The 23301-nt window shown below is 43.1% G+C and overlaps 1 protein-coding gene across 1 annotated transcript in view; it reads right to left on the reverse strand.

The window, feature by feature from the left end:
* Nucleotides 1-4799: 4799 nt before the first annotated feature.
* The window catches only part of oprl1 (opiate receptor-like 1), a 97950-nt gene continuing 79448 nt past the window's right edge, over nt 4800-23301 (reverse strand). Inside the window, exon 6 of the mRNA XM_069659733.1 lies at nt 4800-6314. Within this exon, the coding sequence (XP_069515834.1) occupies nt 5767-6314 (548 nt within the window). The 3' untranslated portion in view covers nt 4800-5766. The remainder of the gene's footprint in view (nt 6315-23301) is intronic.

Below are 23301 nucleotides of genomic sequence, written 5' to 3' on the forward strand. Positions count from 1 at the left end.
GACCTCTTCATTTAATGCCGTTCCTTTTTGAGAACTGTTTGACTTCATGACTCTGGCAGCGAGCAGAAAGCAGTCCACGAGTAATACATAGATACACAGCAGACAGTCTCCCGCACAGCAAAGGAACACTAATGCGACACTGTTTTTTCTTTTTTGATAGCAATAATAGTCATAACAACAACATCAACATCGTATGCTTTTTTCTTCTTAATTTGGACTTTAACAGGTTTTTCATTTGACATTCATGTGGTCTGTAAAATGTAAACGAATGAAAGGAGCCTCCTCGCTCTCGGATGCACGGAGGTAACAATACATACTGTTACAGTTAGCAAGAAAGTCTTTATTTATACACCAAGAAGAACAAGAGAAAGAGGTCGGACGGTAAATGATGATCAGAACCATGTTTTACACTCTTACATAAGTGGAATATAACAGAATGTAAATACAGAGCTAACAGACAGGATACTTGTGCCAACTCTGCAGAAGTTTTTCGCCCTCTTGGAATCCTTTTTATGTAGAATTGTGCTACAAAAAACATCAAACAGTAATACAAAATATCGTTGCGTCTTCAGTTTGAACAGTGACAGTTAAGCACAAAGAGCCTCACAGCTGCGTTATAGCAATGTCTTCAGAAAGGTGAATGAAGTCGAAGCCAGTGTCCTCGATGCTCCGGCCATTTTTCCTACACAAAGTCTGCTAGGTTGTACAAAAGACGACCGGTATTCATAAAACTATCTGGGAATTAATCATCAACAATACCAGAGGTGTGGGAAAATTAGTATCGTAACTTTGTACACTTGTTTTTATGGCATTATACCTGGTAAAGAGGAGCCTCACAAAGCCAGACAACACGCCTACACATCTTGAATTACTTAAATAATTGCCCCCGAAAACCCACAACTTTACTAATGAGCTGATAATCACTTAACTTTTGAGTTATAAAATGTCATCACTCTTCTAAAAGGACATTTGGGGATTTACTATTAGACAGTTTGTAAGTAACATTGTGAGGCTACTCTGGATGTAAGAAAATAATGCACTGTTTTGAGGTCAAGCCTGGTTTGTTATTTTGTATAACGGAACACCTCGGAGTGTGTTATCATGCTTACAAGTATTTTTCTGTGTTCAGGGTATAATCAATGCTTTATGTATAACTATGCGGCCATTAATTTAAATGTTACCTGGTAATTACTTCTGGGCAAAGGTAAGAATCAATCATACAGTTTTATTGTACAGTTTAAAGGAGATGCGGGACTGCGACTTCCCTTAAATCCCAACGAGCCATAATTTAAGGCTGAAAACAGCAATTTCAAGAACTGCAAACTGAAAGACGAGTTGTTCTCTGGTTTCCTGAAGACTCCTGTCCTCAGACACTTTATGAATACGGGTCTTTACTAGTTTTTAAACTAACAGCAAAGCACCAATAAGAACTAGAACACATTTTCTCCAGCCAGAGAGCGAGCTTCTTAACAGACTTTACTTGATATTTAAGGCAATGTAAGTTCATAGATTTGTTCCTCTCAAACAAAACACAACAAACTGAAGAAAATCAACACAAAGATTCACGTGTTCTGCAGAGCAGCTGCAGACGCAACCTAAAATAAACATACGTCTAATAGTCGAATACAAACCCTTCATGACAGCAAATAGTCAACCTTCTATACTAAAACCCATCCTGGTAATGAAAGATAAACGTGAAAAAACAATTAATCATTCAAACCTTTTCAAATTATATGACGAGACACAAATGTTAAATTAAAGTGGACACCAACCCTAAAACAGAACCCACATTTTATTCCTAAAGCGCGGACAGTTTAACCATTAATTGTTTGTGAGTATACAATTACATTTAGTTAAAGTTAAATGTAAATTTCAAGTTAGGCCCAAAACATAAGAACAGGAATGGTTCAGGACAAACTCTTCGCTGATTGATAACAAGAGGACAATTTTATTCAACGATTAATGCGAAGACCTGACAAGCTACGAGTCAGACTGACCAGCTCTGTAGGAAAGTTTGTATCATAAATAAAGGTTTTTTAACTTCGACTATCTCGTCTGAGATGAGATTCTTTTCAGGAAACACTGGTGATGACCTTATCACAATATTCCACATCGAAAAACTTTAACATATACAACTGAAACTAACCATCCATCATCTACAGCGCTTATCCTGTTCAGGGTCGCAGGGAGGCTGGAGCCAATCCCAGCTGTCATTGGGCGAGAGGCGGGGTCACACCTGAGCTGATCGGCAGTCAATCACAGGGCTGACACACAGAGACCGACAACCTTTCACGCTCACACCTATGGGCAAATTTAGAGTAATTTAACGAGCATGTCTTTGGACTGTGGGAGGGACTACCCGGAGGGAACCCACGCATGCACGGGGAGAACAGCCCACTTCGTCCATTGAACCATGAACCTTCTATCTTTGAGGCGACTAACCACTGGTCCACCGTGCAGCCCAACTGAAACTATAAGAACTTAATTGTAATTGTCACATTTAGACTTCTTACATGAGACCAATTCCCGACTTAGAACAGTATTTAATATTGATTTTCCATCAAAGATTATAATTCCATTAAATTGGGTCATACAATATCACTTGTCAAGCTTATGAGGTAAAGTGTCAAATAACTGTTTCAGAAGAAAGTCTGTGGTTTCTGTTTCAGGGCTGACGTCCACTCGAAGACACTAAGAAGAGAGAGAGAGCCCCTTTGTCCCTAGGAGTGGGGTCAGAGCACTGTGACCCCTTCCTCCTGCTTTACCACTGTGGTGCTTGGAGTCAAAATGACTCACTGGTATCAACCCTACCCAACCCCACCAAATGTAAATGTTCCCACCATAAAAAAAATGTCAAACCCAGAGTTCATCATCAAACCCAGCATCAACCCCGAACCTAAGCAGTGTCCCCTCAGGGCAACAGACCTGGGAGAGACAGCACACAAGGAGGTGTCGTTTTCCAAAACATCTCTGATTTTATTCCCTCTGCCACTTGACCTTTGATCTCACTGTGTTTGGGGAAATTGAACCCCAAGCTGCAAGTTCTCCTCATTGTCTCCAATGGTGTTGTACTCCGAGCTAATTGTTTCACAGGAATATCATGACGTGTCCTGTCTGCGGCGGGTCACACTTTGTTGAATGAGCCCAACGATTTCACTTTCCTGAAAGCAAACTTTGGTTCTTTATGCTCGAATGGTTCTACAGTGTAAATCATATGTAACGATAGCATCATTGCTCGTGTTTGGGGAGTTAGAGGGAGTGCCAAACAGTGTGACTAAGATTTGAAAAAGTCAGTGATGATGCAAAAAATGATAAAGTATAAAAATGTACGGTTTTGAGTCACATCGTCCTGGAGTCAGCTCACATTATAGGAGTGAAATGGCAAATATTAATGACATCTATTGTTTCCTTTATGAAAAATAAAAGCAAGAATGTGGAAGCAAGAATCAAAACTAGGATTAATGAAGCGCTAGAGCAGGATCACCATGGATACAATCCAAATGATGGGCGGTCCTACTCGTCATCATCACAAGCAAGATTTCATGTTTGGTTTCTTTGTTGTTTTTCCAAGTAGCTGTTACAACCTTCGTCAGTTTGCCAGCAGTAGCTCTGAGGAGTCTTCATTTAACAAACTGACGACGAGGCAAACTGTGGAAATCATCCATCATGTTATGGACATTGTTTACTCTTGTCCTGACAGACTCAGGTTTAATAATGAATCAAAGATGTTTGGAAAATACATTTGGTCGCCGTGTTTCAAAATATAGGGATCGTTTCAATTAGGACAAACTCATGACCAATAATCGCTTCATTATCTGACATGTCCCATGTCTTGTTAGGCGTTGTATGATTACAGTGTGCTCAAAACTAATATTGAAACATTATTTTTCCCCAGTTCATGATAAAAATATTGTGTTTATGGCAAACTTTTAAAGTCTAATATGGGTTTCTAACATAGACTGCATATAGGAAGTGGACATAACCTCTTGGTTCCAAAATGCAGAGCGATGCAGAGGAGCCTTAAAACTGCATTTGAGTTCACTGGTTGCAAAAGGAAATCAGACTGTATGAGAAGATCCTACTTCTTGAATTATGACCATCAGGAAACATTTTCTTAATGCATTAATGGTCTCAATCTCTAGTTTCAACCCTTTCTTAAAAACAGTGCGATGTTTATTTTTTAAATTGTGGTCCCGTTAAAGTAGACGACAAATCAGGGTATGCTTCAGGGCATTGCTGCCTGCGATTGAGGAGTCGCTACCAGGGCTACCTGTCAACCAGGACACAGACTTAGCAATGCATATTCACTCATTTGTCCAAATATGGTCAAAAAACAAGATGGCGGTCCACAAACCAATGGGTGACGTCACAGAGGCTATGCCCACTTCTCATGCAGTCTATGGAATGCACCCTTGGGTACGGGCTAATTCATGTGTGGGCCATCCACAGCCAGACACTGTCATTCATTTAGTTTCTTTACACATAGCAAGAAGAATACAATGATGATTGACCCTGCTGGATGAGCTTTCCCCCTTCCCCCAAACGTTACATTTCCAACACCCCACAAGTGATTATAGAAAGTTTTCAAAAATCACAAAAAAACCCAAGAAATGTTTCATTACTTGACTTCTTAGGCTTGTTTTTGTTTGAGGACACATTGAGAAATGTTCCTGTGAGAAATAACATTCATGTGACCCATTCTGGGCCAACAGACACTATTGTTCAAGAGTTGCTTGTTGCAAATTGTTCTTTACCTTATAATAGCTATTAACAGATATTACATCCAACTTCCTGTCTACTCAAATATCACATTACACCAAGTGGGCCCGTTGAAGTCCTGATAAGGGCTCTGCAGCATAGTGCCCTTATGTAGACCCAATTGTATTTTCATCACAATAAAAACCCCATACTGATATCAGTGTGGGACGCAGTGTTGGCGTTTCGTCCACTGCTTCCCACCACGTGTGACACAAAGTGTATTAACATCTGAAACATCAACAGATGAAGAATAAACTGTGATAAACCAACGTTCATCGTTTGTACATTTCCAGAAAGCTTCGCTCTTCCTTGGCAAGAATTCAGGCATCGGTCCTCACTGCCACATCTCCCCGATCCGTGCTTTCAAAGTCGTTATTTCCACTCGCACCTAACGAGTGCATGTTTTTTTTTTGCAAAGATTTTGGTATCCGCAGCCCGTTCTATTAATACTGTGCCATCTATATGCTCTCTCCAAACGTCAGGCCCCAACTCCTGCCTAATTATACCCAAGTAAGAAGTCAGGCATCTTTCATGCAGCAACTGGGTCATAGGCTCAGTCGGCAGATTTAGTTTCTGTACTGTTGTTTTGGGGCTGCAATTAATGTCAAGTAGTGCTGCCGCCTTTTTTTGTGTCTGCGTCCACCTCAATATAGTCAGATGCTTCATGAAGTCAAGTTTACATCTTCATTCCAAAATATCTTACTGCCTTTCACTCCAACTACCAGGATCTACCGATGTCTACGGTACTCTCGTATCTCCTACCAAGATGTCCACCAACGCCACCATCTCATGGGTCCTGTGGGTCCTTCTCTAAATTCTTTTCCTTTCGATCCCATCCTCCTCATCTCCCTCCCCCCCACCCCAGGCCAGTCTTCTAGTTGGGGGGCGGGGGGGCTCGTGCCGCTAGAGAGCTGTAATCTGAGTCAATTCTGTGTTTGAATTCCCTGTCCCCTGGATCTCTCTCCTCTGTGAGGGGTCTACCCCCACCAAGGGGAGCTCCACGCCTAGTCATGCTGGATTAGGCGTCCCGCCCCCGTGCCCCCCGCCATCTCCGGCCTTGCAACTGTATGCTGCCGCCACCTCCCTGGCGATGCTCCTCATCCTGCCTGACTGCTGGGTGTCGAGGCGGAATGGCGACGGGTTGCAGAACTCACGGAAGCATCGCTTGAAGTTCTCATCCAGGAAGGCGTAGAGGACAGGATTCAAGCTGCTGTTGACGTAGCCCAGCGCGATGCAGAAGTGCATCAGGACAAGCGTGAACAAGCTGCTCAGGTTAAAGCCCAGAGATTGAGCCAGAACCATGATCTGGATGGGGGTCCAACAGACGACAAATGCCGCCACCACCACCAGGACCATCCTCGTGATGCGACGCAGGTTGCGGTCTTTTTCCTTGGAGCCCGACAGGATGCGAACACTGCGCAGGCGTTTGACCATGAGGCTGTAGCAGATGCTGATGATAGCCACAGGGATGAGGAAGGAGAAGAGGAAGACGCAGGTGCCAAAGACGGGATCCCAGTGACTCCTCGGTTCAGGCAAAACAACGATGCACTCAACACCTAGAAGAGAGAACAAGAGAGTTAGTGAAGAGGTTGAATATGTGGAACAGAGCAGGTTCAGTAGTCTTGCTTTCTTACAGAAAAGAGATCAATCGGATGATCAGTTTGGCTGTGTCTTGAGCTGCAACTGTTTAACAAAGCCCTGCTGAGTCATGATTTAGTCTGGCGACTAACCTGCTAACAGCCTTCAGTTGGTGGAAGGTCTTTTATTTAAAGTCTCGCTCGAACTCACACCCACCTGTCTGTGCAGGTCTTTGCCAGATTCTCGATCGAACCAGGAGACATTATTTACTGATCTGTCCTCCCTCTGCCTTTTATTTATTATCTCCAATTTCTCTAAAAGATTTAATGAAGGGAGCCTGCAGGCAAACTCAGAGTGCTTGAGCAGCGGGATTTAGCTGCAATCAGGTTATATATTAATCAAAAGTACTAATAAACCATGTAGATTAGGAAGTGAAATTACTCAACAGAGAATTAAGGCAAGAGTATGTCAGGATAAGTGAACAATGACAGAGCTAGTCTTCAGAAGGATACTCGTTTAATAAGCTTGATCATGACACAGTCTGCAGGTGCACACATGAGGAACAGGTTGGGAAAGAAGACTGTGGAGTTTTCTGAGAAGGCTGGGTCACATTTTAACCAAAAGGAAAAAGAAAAAGTTCCCTTATAATGTAGAAAATAACAACTACAGGTGTTCAGAGGTGATAGATTAATTATGATAATCTTCAACAACAGGATGTTAAGCTGAGTTACAAACGGGGATAGTTTCAATGAATGATGTAGGAGAACATTTTGCAATATTTGTGCAAAAACACACACCTGTGCTTTCAGCCCAAATCACAACACAGACCAGCCTCGCTTTCTCCCGATCAGACTGAAAGATTAGGCACATTTGCACAAAATGAAACACAGGTGTTTGGAAACTGAAACAAAATCCTCCAACACACAGGAAGAAATGTATCACAACGTGAACGGAAAATACAAACTAAACCCCAAAAACTACTCGGTTAAGTGTAGGAAACTCAGCATTGTGTCAGGTCAACACCACAACCCCAAGCACTATCTATCAGTCTTTCTAGTACACACAAATTATTGTGCATTACTATTACAAACAGTAAAGATGCAAGCCTGCGATGGTAGAGGCGTCATCAGGGATTTTCAAGAGCAACAGTATTTATCCTTTCAAAGTCAGAGATATTTTACCCTTGACCAATGTGGTGGACGACGGAGCGACCGACTGACCAACAGAAACACACTGACATCTCTCGAGCCATGCTGCCAGCCAGCTGCTAGTCGCTTGTTGTTTTAGGGATGCCAGCCGGCATTTCAACCGGCAATATTTTAGTTTTATGAGTCAACCCACCACAAGAGGTAAACAAGCTCTATTTACCCCTTCCTTTAGTGGAATACTCCCACTCTTTTGACAAACAACAACCAAAGAAGGGAAACCAAGCCAGCAACAGTCCAAGCAATACATTGAAAAATGGTAAAAACCACTAAAACAGGAAGTGTCCTTTTCAGGCACAATCACAGTTTCAAAATTCAACAGAAAATAACTCTTTTCAGTTCAGTTTACAAAAGTTCAAACTCAGTTCAGATTCATCGCACAAATTCTGCAAAGACTGAGCCCTCTCTCTCCAACTCAAACTCTTCAAACAGTTTCTGCAGGGTTGATGCAGGGAGGCCGTTGGCTAACGACGGGTCTCAGAGGTGTGACCAGAAAGGGAACAAAATATTTGAACATCTGTGGCTGATCGCTGCAGGCTAACAAAAACAACAACAACTACAACAACAACAACAACAACACCAAAAAGTGTTCTTATTTACAATAAAGTGAAATCTGCTGAGTTTGTGTTGTGAAAATATGTGGCAGAGTCTTCCTGCTACATCATTTAGTGACACAAAAGCACTTATGTTTATAAAAAGCATGTTTATCAGATATATAACAGCTGCTTTTGCACTTCCTGAAAACCCGATATTTGAAACTTAAAGGTTCGGTATTTTTAAACCTGGTCCCCGTTTTTATACATTCAGGTGTCGAAATGACTCATAGGAACAAAAACATTCACAATCGGTCCAGGAGACGGCGGACGCCATCTACTGAGGCAACTGCGCCCGATCAAAGTACGTCCTCTAAAAGTGCTTGTTTTCGCCGCTGACAGGCTCAGATTGTGACTCCAGGTGTCCGACAACATTACGGAAATGATCCCTACAAAGACTGACATTTTTTTTAAAGAGTAAGATCCTTTATTAGAAACAGAAGTCTCGCTCAAGGAGAAGTCTCGCTCGCACATTTAGTAGTCGTACTTTGATCAGGCGCAATTGCCCCAGGGGATTATGTTGCAGCCATTGCGGCCGAATCGCATCTACTGGACCGATTCCAAAAGTCTTTCTTCCTATGAATCATTTCGACCCCCAAATTTGTAAAAACCGAGCTGAACTTCTCCTTTAAGCGGTATAAAGTATGAAACTGCCTACAGCAGCAGTTTCATACTTTCTTGCGCCGTCAGCCTGGTGAACAAACGTTTGCACTGAGCCAAAGAGGGATGAGAAGAAATCTCACAGAGAGACTTATTTTTAGACAATCCATTCATCAGAGAAACAACAGACGGTCTAAACCACGACGTATTACAGGTGATGAGCGTTTCTCACTGGAAGGATTTCATGTTTGAAACATAACTACGAGGTGAGCACATTGAACGATTTTCTTTAAAATCCTGAGGCCAAGAAATCAGTCTGACTCCACTTTGTGTGTCGCAGGATGTTGGAGAACCCTGCAGCCAAGCAGAGGTGAGCACTGTGTCTAGTCAATCAGAGAGAATTATCTGTAAGCGTTTTATTCCCTCGAGACGACCACTTCAAATAAATGATCGCCTACTTTTGATTTTGGAGAAAAGGTTCAAACTCCACTTGAACATAAAAGCTTCGGAAATTCTCTTTTATTCTTTATCTTTAGCACCTTTGTTACCGTTCTCTTCTGCAATTTAGATATTAAATTAATGACATCAAACATCAAGTGGGATTTTTGTCTTATTTTTCTCTTCTAAAGTCTGAAGTAACTTAAAAGAGACGATAAAAAGAAACATCAATGCTCAGTTTTTGTCTAATGAAATACTCAAACTGTCTCGCTGTGCATCGAGAAGATGAAATACACACACACCTGCCCGGGTGCTACAGCGGATCCCCGGTGAAGCTTCCCCAAAACATCGAACATACAAGCTTTAAAAGTTCTACCTGAGTTTCTTTGGTACCTTTACCTTCTACAATACGGAGCTTACATTCGTTTCATAACACATCGAGTAACTTCTCTTGCTACTTCTCTACTTTCCTGCTTCTGATGTATTCTGGCTGTAACAGAAACATCGATGCAGTGTTTGTTTTTGAATTGAATACTTAAACTGCATTTGCACCGAGATAACACAGGATGCACACACACACACACACACACACACACACACACACACACACACACACACACGCACAGAGCAAAACCGGCTGCATAAAGAGTGGAGATAAGGCCAGATCAAACAAATCAGAGCAGGAGCTGTAGAAAGAAAAAGTTGATCTATTATTCCATTTGGTGGATGCTTTTATCTGATGCAACGTGCCGCGCCCAGAGTGCACGAGATTTATGGCCTGTTGGTGTGCCCAGTAAAAATGGAAGCCGCAGCCCAGCTGCATTACAGCCACACTCCAGCCATTGATCAGGAGCACAGTAAACGTCTGTGTGAAAGGACACGGGTAGTGATAACCTGCCTGATAGGGCTGTGAAGTTTATGTGTTCTATAAAAGCTGCTGTAAGCGGCTCGGCGTCCGCTCTCCGACAGAGGCAGGAGCGAGGGTCGGAAAACGGCACCGTCAAACATGATCGATCGATCCTTTCAGGAGAAATGATCATGGAGAGAGCCTCGAACAGCATGTGGTGTTCTAATGCATCCATCAGGGACTGTGCGTCACGTGTTGTCAAAGGTTTGACGTTTCGAAAGGGAAACTCATCCCTCCATCTTTCATCCATTGAGCTGATACATGTTCAAGTGTGTGATGAACATCACAGCGTTAGGGGACTGCCACCCCCTCTGTCACTTCCTCTTCCCCTTCCTCTCCGCGTGTCTTCATCCTCCTCTATTCTTCAAACCGTGTGGACATTTGTGACAGTGGACCTTGGGAACACTTTGATTTATTATCTGTCTGTCGGCTCGTTTGTTTAGTGATATTCACCACCACATGAAGACCTACAGAACTACAGCTAAATTAGAGAGACTTTGTGTCATGCAGGTACATATGAATGTATGAACTTTGAGCTAGTTGAAGTGTCTTTATACAACAAGGCTACTCGTATTTACTATTTTCTGGCTCCAGTCAACTGTCCTGTGCACCAACCCAACAAAGCTCCAGTTAAGTAAAAGCATTTCCTGTTTCATCTACTTCCTGCCTTCGCGTGTCGTTCCCCTTGTTTATGTGCCCGGCCCTTATTGTTCTCACCTGCTCCCTGATTGTCTCACCTGCTCCCTGATTGTCTCACCTGTGCCTGATTAGCCTCACCTCCCCACAGTCTCTGTCGTCCCCTGTCTCTGTGCCGGCTCGTCGTTTGTCAAAACTTTCGTGGTATCACCTGTGTGTGGATTTGTCCTTGTGTTTTCTCCCATTGTTGGAGTTTAAGTTTAAGGATTATTGGTTTTGGACTATAAACATTAAGCCTTGTTTCGTTTTATTTTGTGAATGAATAAATGTCCTTATTCTGCATCTGGCTCCTCTCCCCTTTTTGTTAAACCCAGAATCTCTCTGTTATGGCTGCAGCTTCTTACTTATATTTACTTTATTTACATTTCTATAAAAGAAAACGAGAGAGAACATCACAGTTAACTCCAAAACATGCTTTGTTTTACACATTTTCTTGTGTAAGGATGAAGAACTGCAGAATTGAAGCAATCGTTACAGCATCGTTTTGTCTTTATTGGTGTTTAACTCATCTGAATCTACAGCTGCAGGTCGCTGCAGCACAGACACGTTAATGCTTCTGAACACACTTAATTTTTTATCATTTTCCACTTATTTAATCATCCAATTGTGCTGGAACACCAGTGCACTTTTATAAGATACGATAAACTTTTATTGATCCCACACGGGGACGTTTATTCACAGCAGCAAAGACAACACCAGAAACAAGATGCACAATATACTCAGACGTAAATCAAACTAACATTTCCTGTGTGAGAAAACAGCACACAAATTCCAGCACATAAACACATACGTATAAATCCATGACTTATATGTCAATGTTCTCACCGAACACATGCACTTCTCAGTGTTCTGATAAGGCCGTCAAACAGCCCTGCTCTCATCTCCCCGAGGAGCTGATGTCTGATAGGTGGAATCCTGCGACAGAATTTATTGCCGCTCCATTAAAGCTTCTCTGCAGCTCTGCATGCTGCATGCCAAAAAGGTCAAGCCGCATCACGCGAGAGCTGTTAGCAGCAATCACTCAGCGGCTCTTTGGAAAGATCTCACCTTTTGAAATGTCAATGGATGACTTTTACTCGCCTCTGTTTCTATACAAACCACTGTTGACGTATTCCTCAAAGCATGCGATGAAATAGTCGGTCACAATTAGCCAGGATTAATAATTTCAAGGCTTAATGTCAGATGAGTTCTCGTCAACATGTGGGACGAAGTGTCCACTCTCCACTGTGCTCTTCAGTGTGTCTATAATCACGTCTGTGTTCTCCCAACATCAAGCAGCCTGAATCCGTCTGCACTGTTTCCCCGTGTTTGGCTCCTGACAGGTTCTACCTCTGCGACGTTTGATGTCCCCGGTTTCCTCTCTTCTGGCTCTCCAACACTGGAGCACAGTCAGCTGCGTTTGTCGGAAAGCTCAACCAAGCTGGAAGCACTCCTCTTTTGGAACAGCAGAAAAACTCATCAGATTCAATCAACTCGGCCAGAGACTGTGAATTCTAAAGAGGGGATACCAATGACTAACATTTTAATAGTTTTAGAGACACTGCACTGACACAACTTATAGTGTTTGGTTAAGGTAAGGGAAACACAGAGTTAATGGGTAAGTTTAGGGGAAGATTGTTGCTTTGATTCATCTTAAAGAAGATGCTAGTAGTAGCTCTACGACAGGATCAAACTTTGGTAGCCTGCATTGGAAGTCCAGCGTGACACATTTGCATGCAGCACCCTGACTTCCACACCGCTAAATTTGTTACTTCCTGAATGTTTGCACATAAATCGAGTATTGCACATTATTTCCTGGACTCAGTGAAAGCGCCAGAGGAACATCCTGTCACAGTCCCTCCTCCATGACGTCTGAGTGCCTGTAAGTGTGTGTTTTTACTTTCAGAGTTTTTAGTGTGAGCGAGGAGTGCTTGGTGTGTTTTTGTTCTCCCCTCCCCCTGGCTCTCTGTCTCTTTCACTCTCCACACACCTGCTCTGGATCTCCAATCAGCACTCCTGCCAGCCATCAAGCAATCACCACCTCCTATAAGAACCCTGCACTGACAGTCAGTCCCTGCCGGATCGTTGTGAGATCTTGCCTGCCTGCCTGCCTGCCTGCCTGCCTGCCTGCCTGCCTGCCTGCCTGCCTGCCTGCCACCCTTTTTGACATCTGTTCTCCCTGTCTCCAGGACCTCCTTTTGCCCGCCAGCCAGCCAATCTCTCTCTGGATCACTCCTCCACTCCCCAGCCAAGGACCCCCACTAGCAACTCCTTCACCATCCTCTGCCTCAGACTTCCAAATAAATCTCCATTGTGAAACCTTACCTGTTGTCAGTCTGCATCTGGGCTCAGCCTTGATTCGTGACACATACAGAGTACAGCAAATCTGATTCGTTCACAACATCTCCCACACTCGCCGTTTTCCTCCAATAGAACACTCATAAAGACTCATGTTCATCCACATACATCCATCTATTATCCAGCCCTGCCCAAGTTTTCAAGTACTAATCCATCATGCTTCCAGGAGCTCATACAGATGCACAAAGTTCCCTGTAATGTCTGCATAAGACACAATGCATCTAATCTCAAAGCAACTGCTCCTGGATAGGAAGTCAAGCGATGCAACGAGAATGTGTTGGCATTAGCGTTGGACTAAGAGGTCACATTTGCAGAAGAAGAACCCTGGAAACATGGCTCTCAAAGGACATAAGCTGTGTCCCAATCCAGGGTCTGCATCCTTCAGAGGACGTATTTGAAGGCCGACTGCGTCACAGCGGCGCGTCGGAGGCTGTCCCATTTTCAAAGGCTCCTTCAGATGTGGCCAAAAAATGCGTCCTCCCTTTCCCAGCCACCATATCCCGAGATTCATTGCACGCCAATTCAGTAGATAGATGGCGGACTCATAAGCGGCCGAGGAATACACTTTAAATGTAAACATTTTTGGTTTTATGTCAATCGAATAGCTGCGATAAAAATGTTGAACAACAAAAGGGCCCTTGAAACAAATGATCTTTAAATCATGTGACGTTAGTTATGTTAGCTAGTTAGCTTGCTAGCTACCTGTTGCTAGGCAACAGGAACGGCATTTGGTGACGTAAGGGCGGGAACAGCTGGTGACGTAAACAGGAAGTCCTCAGTAGACCAGACCGTCACTTTTCGGTTCAGCTTTAGCGTCGATACACAGGATGACTCATCGTCTGTAGGCCGCGTCCTTCTAAGGATGCAGCCCCTGAACTGAGACACAACTATTGTTTACAAATAATGTAACCAGCTACGTGACTTAAACAGCTAGCTGTAGGCCTCTTAACTTATACATACAGAAAACTGGAGGGAATTAGAACAAGACCCAAAACTTCCTACACAGGAAGTAGTTTTACTTTGTCTCTTCCATCCTCGTTTGTCCTTTCTACTTTTATTTTCAGTCTTGCTTCTCTTCTTTAACTTTACTCCTGTTTCTAAATCCTTTCTTCCCGTCATCACTTCCCTTTGCACCTTTCCTTCCTTTGCTCGCTTTCATTTTTTACCACAAATCTGTGTCCCATTCTGGTTTCCATTTCACAGTCGATGATTCTCCACCTCCGCCTTTGCCTCCCTCATTTATCACATCTTTCCCCTCGGTTGCGTTTTGCCTACCTCTCCTATTTTCTTTTTCCTCCCGTTTGGATCGTCTGTATTTTTTTCCTGTTCCTTCATGTCTGCTCTCTCTCACTCTGCGTCACACCTGTTCTTTTCTCTTGTTGTCCATTTTTCTTAAACCTCTCTATCCTACCTATTTGTCTCGTCTCCCGCTCCCCTATTTTGTCCTTTCTCCTTCACTTTTTTATACTTTTTTCTTTTTCTCTGTTCTTCCTCTCATCACTCAGCGTCCTTCTTTCCTGTTCAATCCTCTTTTCTCGCTTCCTCGTCTCCTCCTCTTTATGATTTATTTTCTGAACCTTTCTTCTCTGCTGAGAAAAACTACCTGTGTCCCGCTGTCCCGTCATTGCTCTCTGCCTTTCTTTCCGTCCCTCTCTTAGCGCTAATCTCTTCGGCCCCTTCCCTCCTTCATTTTCAATCAGAGCCAAACAACACTCCTCATCTTCTTCCTTTCACCTTTCTTCACTTTTGCACTCATCATTTCAACCTTTCTCCCCTCCTCTGCGCACACTTTCTGTCTGAGGACAAAAACTGTGGTGTTGCAGTGATTGGATCCCGCTGCCCTCCAACCTCGACACATGAAAGCTCGTTACCTCAGTTAAACAGGTGCCGCGGAGGCTGCTGTTTGGAAACCTCTACAAGCTTACCATTGAACATTTGAGGCGTTCAATAATTCAGATCTCACCACTTTGTATGAGCAATATGAAAGAAAATACTGATGAAGTCAAAGTTTAATTATCTAGTGCACGGTTCAGAGTTTGAGCAGCACGTGATACGTGATATTAAATGATGTCACTTGACCTCACACAAACTCATACAGCTTCTTATCTTTCTGTTCTTTATCACTGCAAACTAAAAGAGCACACTGTGAGCGCAGACATCAGCTGAGGCCAACACTTCAGTCTTCTATAACACATGCAAATCTGCAAACACTTTGGGGTGCCTTAACGCTGCCACTTAAAGGGATAATAAGTGCAGACCCTTGTGAGACCCTTCCCTCTGCATCTGTTCTGTTGTTCTGCTTTTCACGTTTTCAGGAGGGCGCTTTTGTGGTTCCCTGAGCCAATCACAGCGTACAGGTGAGTGTGGGAGTGGTTCAAATTAGCAACTCGGCCCCATTCAGACCGGGGAACATGGCGACAGAGCGATGCAGAGTTGTCCTTCTTTGTATTGGACAGGTAGGTGCCTCAAACCGGGTAGGACAAGCTCACCGACGATTAGCATGCTAGCGCAACGGTAACCAGCGGTTAGCATGCTAGCGCAACGGTAACTGTGATGCTGTCGGTGTTAGCTCGGCGGGGTGGGCGTGTTTTCGCACAAGAGAGAGTGAGAGTGAGCTTCTGGTGACGAAGAGCCCAGGAGGAGGGGCCCAGTTTGAATGTGTTGTTGACAAAATACCTTTAAGGTGACCTTGACAGAGCCACTTGGTGTGTTGAGGTACCCCAACACACCTGCTAAAGCTGACCTTGAAACAGCAGCTGTGGGTTAGATTAAGCTGTTAGCTTCCAAGAGCTAGCAGAGGGCACCTTAAATCAGCCACTAAAGGTTAACAACCACAAGGGAGTACATTGAGACAGCCACTTGAGGATACCTTAAAACAGCTACTAATGGTTATTTTGAAAGAACCACAAGAAGGTACCTTAAAACTGAGAATTAAGGTGACTGTGATAGAGCGACACGGTGTGTTAAAGTTCCCTAACACACCTGAAAAAGCTGACTTTAAAAGAGCAACTTGAGGGTACACTAAAACAGCTGCTAAATGTAACCTTGTAACAGCCGCTAGAGAGTACATTGAAACAGCCACTTGAGGATACCTTGATAGAGCCACTACAGGGTACCAAAAACTGACAGTTAAGGTGACCTTGAAAGAGCCACAATGTGTGTTAAGGTACCCAAACACACCTGCCAAAGCTGACCTTGTACCAAAGAGTATCTTGACACAGACACTTGAGGAAATCTTAAAATAGCTACTAAAGGTTATTTTGAAAGAGTTACTCGAAGGTACCTGAAGACAGCTGCTCAAGGTTGCTTTGAAACAGACGCTACCTCACATAAACTGTCTGACGTTACGTTGCACTTGATTACTGAGGTACTCAACATTCCTCCTCTGGGGACCATGAATGTCTGTACCAAACTGCAAACTGTTAATAAGTCAATCACACTCAAAGACGATAGATAACAAAATAACTGAAGGTTACACTGTAACCCCGGCTCTCTGATCTCCCCACTCCATCTGTATCTGTGTGATGAGATATTCTCAGCACGATAGAGAAGTATAGTTGCAGCTCCAGTTTGGGGACTTTCACAGAGAGACTGTAACATGGAGATTTCAGCTGCCTGGTACACTCAGCTCCTCCATCACTCTCCTGCAGCATTTCCGGACTTCACACTAATGTAGCAGTTTCCTGTTCTCCTCTCTGTTTTTATTTTCTCCTCGTTTCTCTCCTCGTCAGTGCTTTTAAGAGAGGACGCATTATAGTGTCATGTTTAGGAGCAGCTGTGGCTGAAGCCCTTTGTGTATGTGTGAGTCACACACAGCTGAAGTGTATCTGTGAGGACTCCAGCTGTGTTAGCTGCTTCAGCTGCGGGCTGATGAATGGCTCTGACAGTAGCGGGGCTAGTCTTACACCTGAGCTGTGTGTGCCTGTTGTTTACCTGCCCTTGCATGGAAGCCTCACAGCTCTGGATCTTTACAGCACAGAGTCAAGTTCAACCTCTTCTTAAAAGACGACCAAAGGTTTCATAGAGACACGTCTCATGCATCACACCTGGATTTAAACACCACTAAGACCACTTTTTCTGCTTCGGCTTCAACAAGTCTTATTCAGAAAAGGATGTGTGAAGATTCCCAGAGGATGTTATTAGAATAAATCTTGTCAAGTCAAATTTATCTTAAAAAGCACATTTGAATTGACAAACCGAGGCAGGCAGTAAGATTGAAATTAAATCACAATAAAATCTTAAGAGCAGCCACACAAGAATAAAACAAACAGAGCAGAGATGAAACCGTAAACAGCACCATCGAGAAGAGACGGGTCTTCAGCAGCGACTGAAAACATGTCAAACGACTGAGCAGTTGATTATATTATATTATTATATATTATTGTTATATGAATAGGTCGACTGTTCCATAGCTTAGGAGCAGCCACCGCTAAGGCTCGATACTGGAAAGGCTCGACTGAAAGGACCGTCACTCACTCAGTCAGTCAGAGCCAAATAAAGTCAAAATAACAACAACAACGTCCCAGGAAACACCGGACGTGTTGACCTACTTTACTCTCCATGTCTGTGACCTTTACTACAGGAAGAGATGTTAGTATTATAGGACTCATCACAATCCATTTTCACCGTGTATTTTGATCGAGAGCCACACGCAGCTCGCAGGTGCCCACAAAAGCGCACATTGACCTGAAGCGGTCAGCCACATGCTAGGTTTTGACCTCGTCTTAATCTTGGAACTTCTAAGAGCAACTGGTTGGTCGACCTTCGTGCTCTAACTGGAGTTTGATCCTGCAGGAGATCAACGAAATAATAAGGTGCCATTCTTTTTAAACCTTCAAAACAGTCAACAAAATCTTTACAACAATCCTGAACCGGACATTAAAGAGAGGCCATCATTGATGTAACGTTCTTCTTGTAATGAAGAATAAGTAGAGACTTTGTAGGACAATATTTAAATTTTACCACCTCTGTACATTTTAAGCAGAGACTGGATTTAAGTGGATTTAGCTTCTTTGTTTTAAAAGTGAAGCCAACATAAAGAGCCAAGAAATGACGGACGCTCAGGGCCCTGAGACAATGTGGGGCCATGGCCTTAAGAAGACATTTTTTATGTGCAAAGTATTTTTGTTTGGAATAAACGTTATTTTGACAATGTTTTTTTTAATTTCGCGATTAAACTTCATAGATGTAATGACAGTTGCGAGGTACACTGACTTTTTATTTCGTGACACAAACAACCGTTTTGAAAATGGAAACGTGTGCTCAGCAGGCCGGCTAAACTCACACTAAAGAGAGAAAGCGATGCTAAAGATGTCGCTTTGATTCATCAAATATCCTCGATTTCGATGTTTTTCAGCAAAAAGCAGGTGGAAGGTGATCGTGATGCTTTTAGCAGGGGGGCGGTGCTACAGCTGCCTCCCGGGGATGCTCATGCAGCGCTGGCTGTGGGTTGTCTCATGTGAGCAAACGTTTGTACATGGTGAGCGGACACGCAGTGCACGTGTGCTAGGCCTATTTGTGTTTGTATTGGGCCGTCCATGCCAGCAGGGGGCGACTCCAGCTGTTACAAGTTGACTTAAAGTCTCCATCAGTACAGCATGATGTTCAGTTAGTAAATTAATGTTCCAATTAGAGTAAGATAGACGATAAAGGAGGAGGTGCAATAGGGCGGGACTACTGGTGATTGACAGGTCATCAAAAGGTCACCTCAACCAGGAAGTTGATGTTTAAAGCAGTAGAACACAAACCAATGGAAGATGACACGTTGACCTGCTGCAGCTTCACTCACAGATCGATTCATCCTGTCAGTGTGTGTCTGTGTGTGAATACAGTGACAGAGTGAATGTGTTGTCCTGGATGTGACACACTGAAGCTTCAGGCCAAACAAGAGTGGGTTAATCGTATACATGACTTTTAGGGGGTGTGTGTGTGTGTGTGTGTGTGTGGATGTTCGTGTGTGTGTGTTTGAGTGTTTGCAATGTCAATTTTCAGACTTTAACGCGAGTCGGCACGTGCTCGAAGGTTTGTTCCATGTGCTGGTGTCCTCTAAACATGTGTGTGTCCACGGGCGTGTCTGTCGTCTAAGTGTGTTTTCTGAGTTGGCGTTTGTGTGTGTGTGTGTGTGTGTGTTTGTGTGTGTGTGTCTATCCTCAGGCCATACAGCACTTGTCATAAAAGTTTCATCTGGTTGTGGCAGCAGGGAAGGGGGGACAAAACTCTGAGAAACACCATTTATAGTGTGTGTAATAGTGTGAGCGGCTCTTTTGTTCCATCATTGTTTCTCTTAATGTTTCGTTACTCTTCACATGAAATGAAGCCACGACTAAGAGGCTGTTAATGTGTTCACTTAGATCCTGCAGAACAGAGACTCTGATCGACTGAAGAATGTGACGTTCATGCAAAATTAGTTTCAGTTTTTTTTAACATCAGGCTATGATTAGTTATTCGTTGTATTTGGAAATCATAGATGCATTTTAGGGACTCGGTTGTCATGAGTAATTCTAGTTTAGTTAGTTTGTCTCCTGTTGGCATTAGTTCTTGTTGTTTTTGTCTTTTATTTTATCGGTGTTTTTATTGTGTGTTTCCCGCTTGTGTGATCGTGTGCCCTGCCCTGATTGTTTTCACCTGCCCCTTGATTGTCTCACCTGTGCCTGATCAGCCTCACCTCCTGAGTTTATTTAGTCTCTGTGCTCCCCTGTCTCATTGTCAGTTCGTCGCTTGTCTTTTGTCCGTTGTCTTTCTTAGTGAAAAGTTTGTCTTGTCTAACCATCTTCAGTAAAGTTTCCTGCAGATTAACCTGCAGTTTCTTTAGTGCTTTTCCTTGACTTTTATCCTTCTGTGGTTTATTCCTTTGTTGGATTGTGTTGGTTCCTTTATGTTGGACTTTGTAAAGTACATGCAGTTGATTCAGTCTGAGGCATTAATATTAAGAAATTCACCATTTAAAGCGGTTAAACTTGTCACGGTCGCACCGACGATGAAGGCGCTCTTACCAAAGTGTCCTCATACAGTGGTTCCTATGATAGCTTATGAAACATTATACACAGTTTATCATGCATAATCCTTTAAATGTCCAATGCATTCGTTCCATGAAGTTCAATCATATCATCTCTTCATCCATTAATTCATCATCCTAATCTCTCTCTCTCTCAGAGATGATCATGGGCGTTTACTGTGAAGTATTAAACTATTAAGACCAAAATCAGCTAGCTCTCCTGCTGCAGGCAAACTTTAAATCTGTTCCTCTATGCTGCTGTCAGTTTGTCGTTTCAGTGGATTGTTGCAATAAAAATGGCAATTTTATTTATAAATGCTTCAGTGGCCAGATTCAGTCCTCATCACATCCTGCACCCATCCTTCCTTCAGCACCACCACCGGTGTCCAGACTCCATCTGGGATATCCTATCCTGCTCTCAGCCTCACGACCGCTTTTGAAAATACATGAAGACGTCACGATGGGGTCTGATGCTGCGTTCCAGACATCTGGGAACTCCAGTTTCCCCGACCACTGACTAGAAAAATGCTCTGGAACGCCGTTCAAAGTCAACACATCAAAGCCCGCACCAATGGAGAGGCACATCGTTAATGGTAAACTATCAACTGAAAAGCAACTCCACAAATGCTACGTTCGGCAAGTAGGCTGAACTGTCGGCCATGTTTTTAATTAACGTTTAGTGTCGCGCACCTGGAACGCTCTGAGTTCGGAAGTCGGACATTTCTACTGGGAAGTTCTCGAGTTCCCAGTTGTCTGGAACGCAGCAGCAAGACGTTGCACATTTGCGACTCTTTTCTAAACTTGTAAACTGAATAACTGTTCACTCCTAATGAAGTCTCTCCTGACTGAAATACCAACTCTTTGCCTTGGCTCATCTTTGGCGTCTCATACACAAGCACAAGGCTGTGACAGCGGTGGTAAGGCTTCCTGCAGCATCTCTCTCCTTCCTTCCAAACTCTTGGTTTACTTAAAACTGACTCTTGTTAAAAGTGGACCTTTAAGTTTCGACATAAAAGAAAAACTCGGACAGGTTCAGGAAACACATTATGATGAAGTTTCAAATAATGGCTCAAGGTTGACTTCCAGTCTCCTGGTTGAGAGTCATTGTTTTATCCATCCACTGACTCCCTCTGTCACCCCATATGAACCACGTCGGCCTCTCTACTACGACGCCTCCCTCTGCCTCAGGTAATTTGCAAATTGGCTCAGGATTGAATGGATTAAACTTTTCCGATGAGTATGAATCAGAACTCTGCTCCTGCTCGAGCTGGGTGAAGCCGTTTATATGATTTCATCAATCTGACACGATTTCAGTCGCTGCTCTGTGTTTCACGTTGCGCAGGCTTACATCACATCTTAAATGTGACAGCAACACTTGCAATGCACTTCAAGAATAACACATGAACACTTTGCAGGTGGGAGAGGAGGCTGTGAGGCTCCGTGCAGTTGAGGTCTGGTTGTCTTGTAATGAGTTTTATTGGTATTGTAAGAATCTCATAGATCACTGCAGACCGGTTTACTGCTGCTCCTGCTTAGACTCATCACACGTTATATTTTGCAGCTGATTTAAAATCGTTTGCTGGTTTGGGATTGTTTACTTACATTACATGCATGTTTTGTTATCTCTTGTTTAAAGAGGAACACCAAAGTGGCACCTGAGCGATGAAAGAAGTCACTCCTCTGCCTCAGCTAATTATGAGCTCCTTGTTATCGTTATTTACCACTCTGAGTTCTAACAGCTGTTGCCAAAGCTTGTAGATACTTTCATAATAACATTCTTGGAGTAACTTGAACTTTAAATGACTAAATTTGAACATTAAAAAAGTTATAAATATGTACCCCTGATGCTGATAGTACACTTTGATATTTTGTTATGTATTTAAATCAGATAAGAGTCCTGCCAAGTTAAACTTCAAGTCAGTGCTGAGATCTTATTCACCTGCTACCATTGATCTGAGTCAAAGGGAAGTTTGATTTGATTATATTGAGTCAAAACAGTCAGAACTCTCGAAGTCGGAAGTTGAAAACATAATATTCTGCCCTGCAGGCATTCATGCAGCTTCGGATAAATATGAAGAGAGCACTCCAAATGTTCCTTAAATCAGCATCTCTCTCTGCATGTCATGGCCGACCAATCCAGATGGGAACCAGTGAAAACCTCCTGAATGTGATCAAGAGGAAGATGGAATGAACAAAGCCGAGCTGCACCAAGAGCGGCCTAACGTCACCCAGCAGCTCTGTGACAGACTGCAGGAGAGCGTGCAGAGATGCATGAGAGCTGTGATTAAAAACCAGGTTATTGATCCCTGAACTCTTCCTGAGGTCAAACATTCTGTTGTTTCAACATGAACTTGTCATGAACTCTGAAAAACTTTTTTTTCATCTGTTGGTTTTCTTAACCTGTCGTCATTTTCTGCAAATAAAAGACTTTTGATTTGGACCTGGGAGAAATGTTGTTTACAATATAACAAAAGTTAATTTTGCACAAACACAAACCTGTAAATGTAAAGAAACAGAGAAAAACTTTTTGCACGAGGTCTCTTCATTTGTTCCAGAGCTGTATGAAGTCTGGCGCCCTCTACAGAGCTGCTGTTTAACTGTACAGCATTTTGAAACAACGTCCTTTCTAAAACAGGAAGTAGGAAGTAAAAGAACATGTCAGCCACAGGTGGTTGGACTGCAGCCCAAACAGAGCACCGGAAGTTCATCTGCTGCCATCCTTCTGTTGTGCAAAGCATCGACTGTAAGTTGGAAAAGCAGTGTTTGTTTGATGTTTGATTGACAGTTTCATATCTTGAGGAGACTTTGGAGGGAAGTGTTTCTTTGCTGTTTTATACTCTGCAATGTTGGCTTCTCCTGTGATTAGCTTTAGCGTTAGCACCTTGCATGTAGCTGTTTTTAGGGCTTATTCATCTGAGTTTGAGCCTTTTATTTGGTGTTGATATATACTGTAAGAGTTGGTGCATCGCAGACCATGCTTGTGCATTTTGCATACTTTACTCTGCATAGCAACATGACAGTGATTATGCTGTGTTAAAGCTCATGCACCTGCAGTGTGCATAGCCTGAAGGCTTTGTGAATGAAGTGTGGCCAGCTGTCTTCATGAGGAGTAACATCTACCTGCATCATCCTATCCTGTTATTTCCTTTGAATTTATTTGCATAAAATAAATCTAAATTTCTTCCCACATATTCA

Source organism: Semicossyphus pulcher, unplaced genomic scaffold (genome assembly GCF_022749685.1).
Source record: "Semicossyphus pulcher isolate SPU_LCO1_2020_fin unplaced genomic scaffold, fSemPul1.0.p SCAF_13, whole genome shotgun sequence".
Taxonomy (NCBI): Eukaryota; Metazoa; Chordata; class Actinopteri; order Labriformes; family Labridae; genus Semicossyphus; species Semicossyphus pulcher.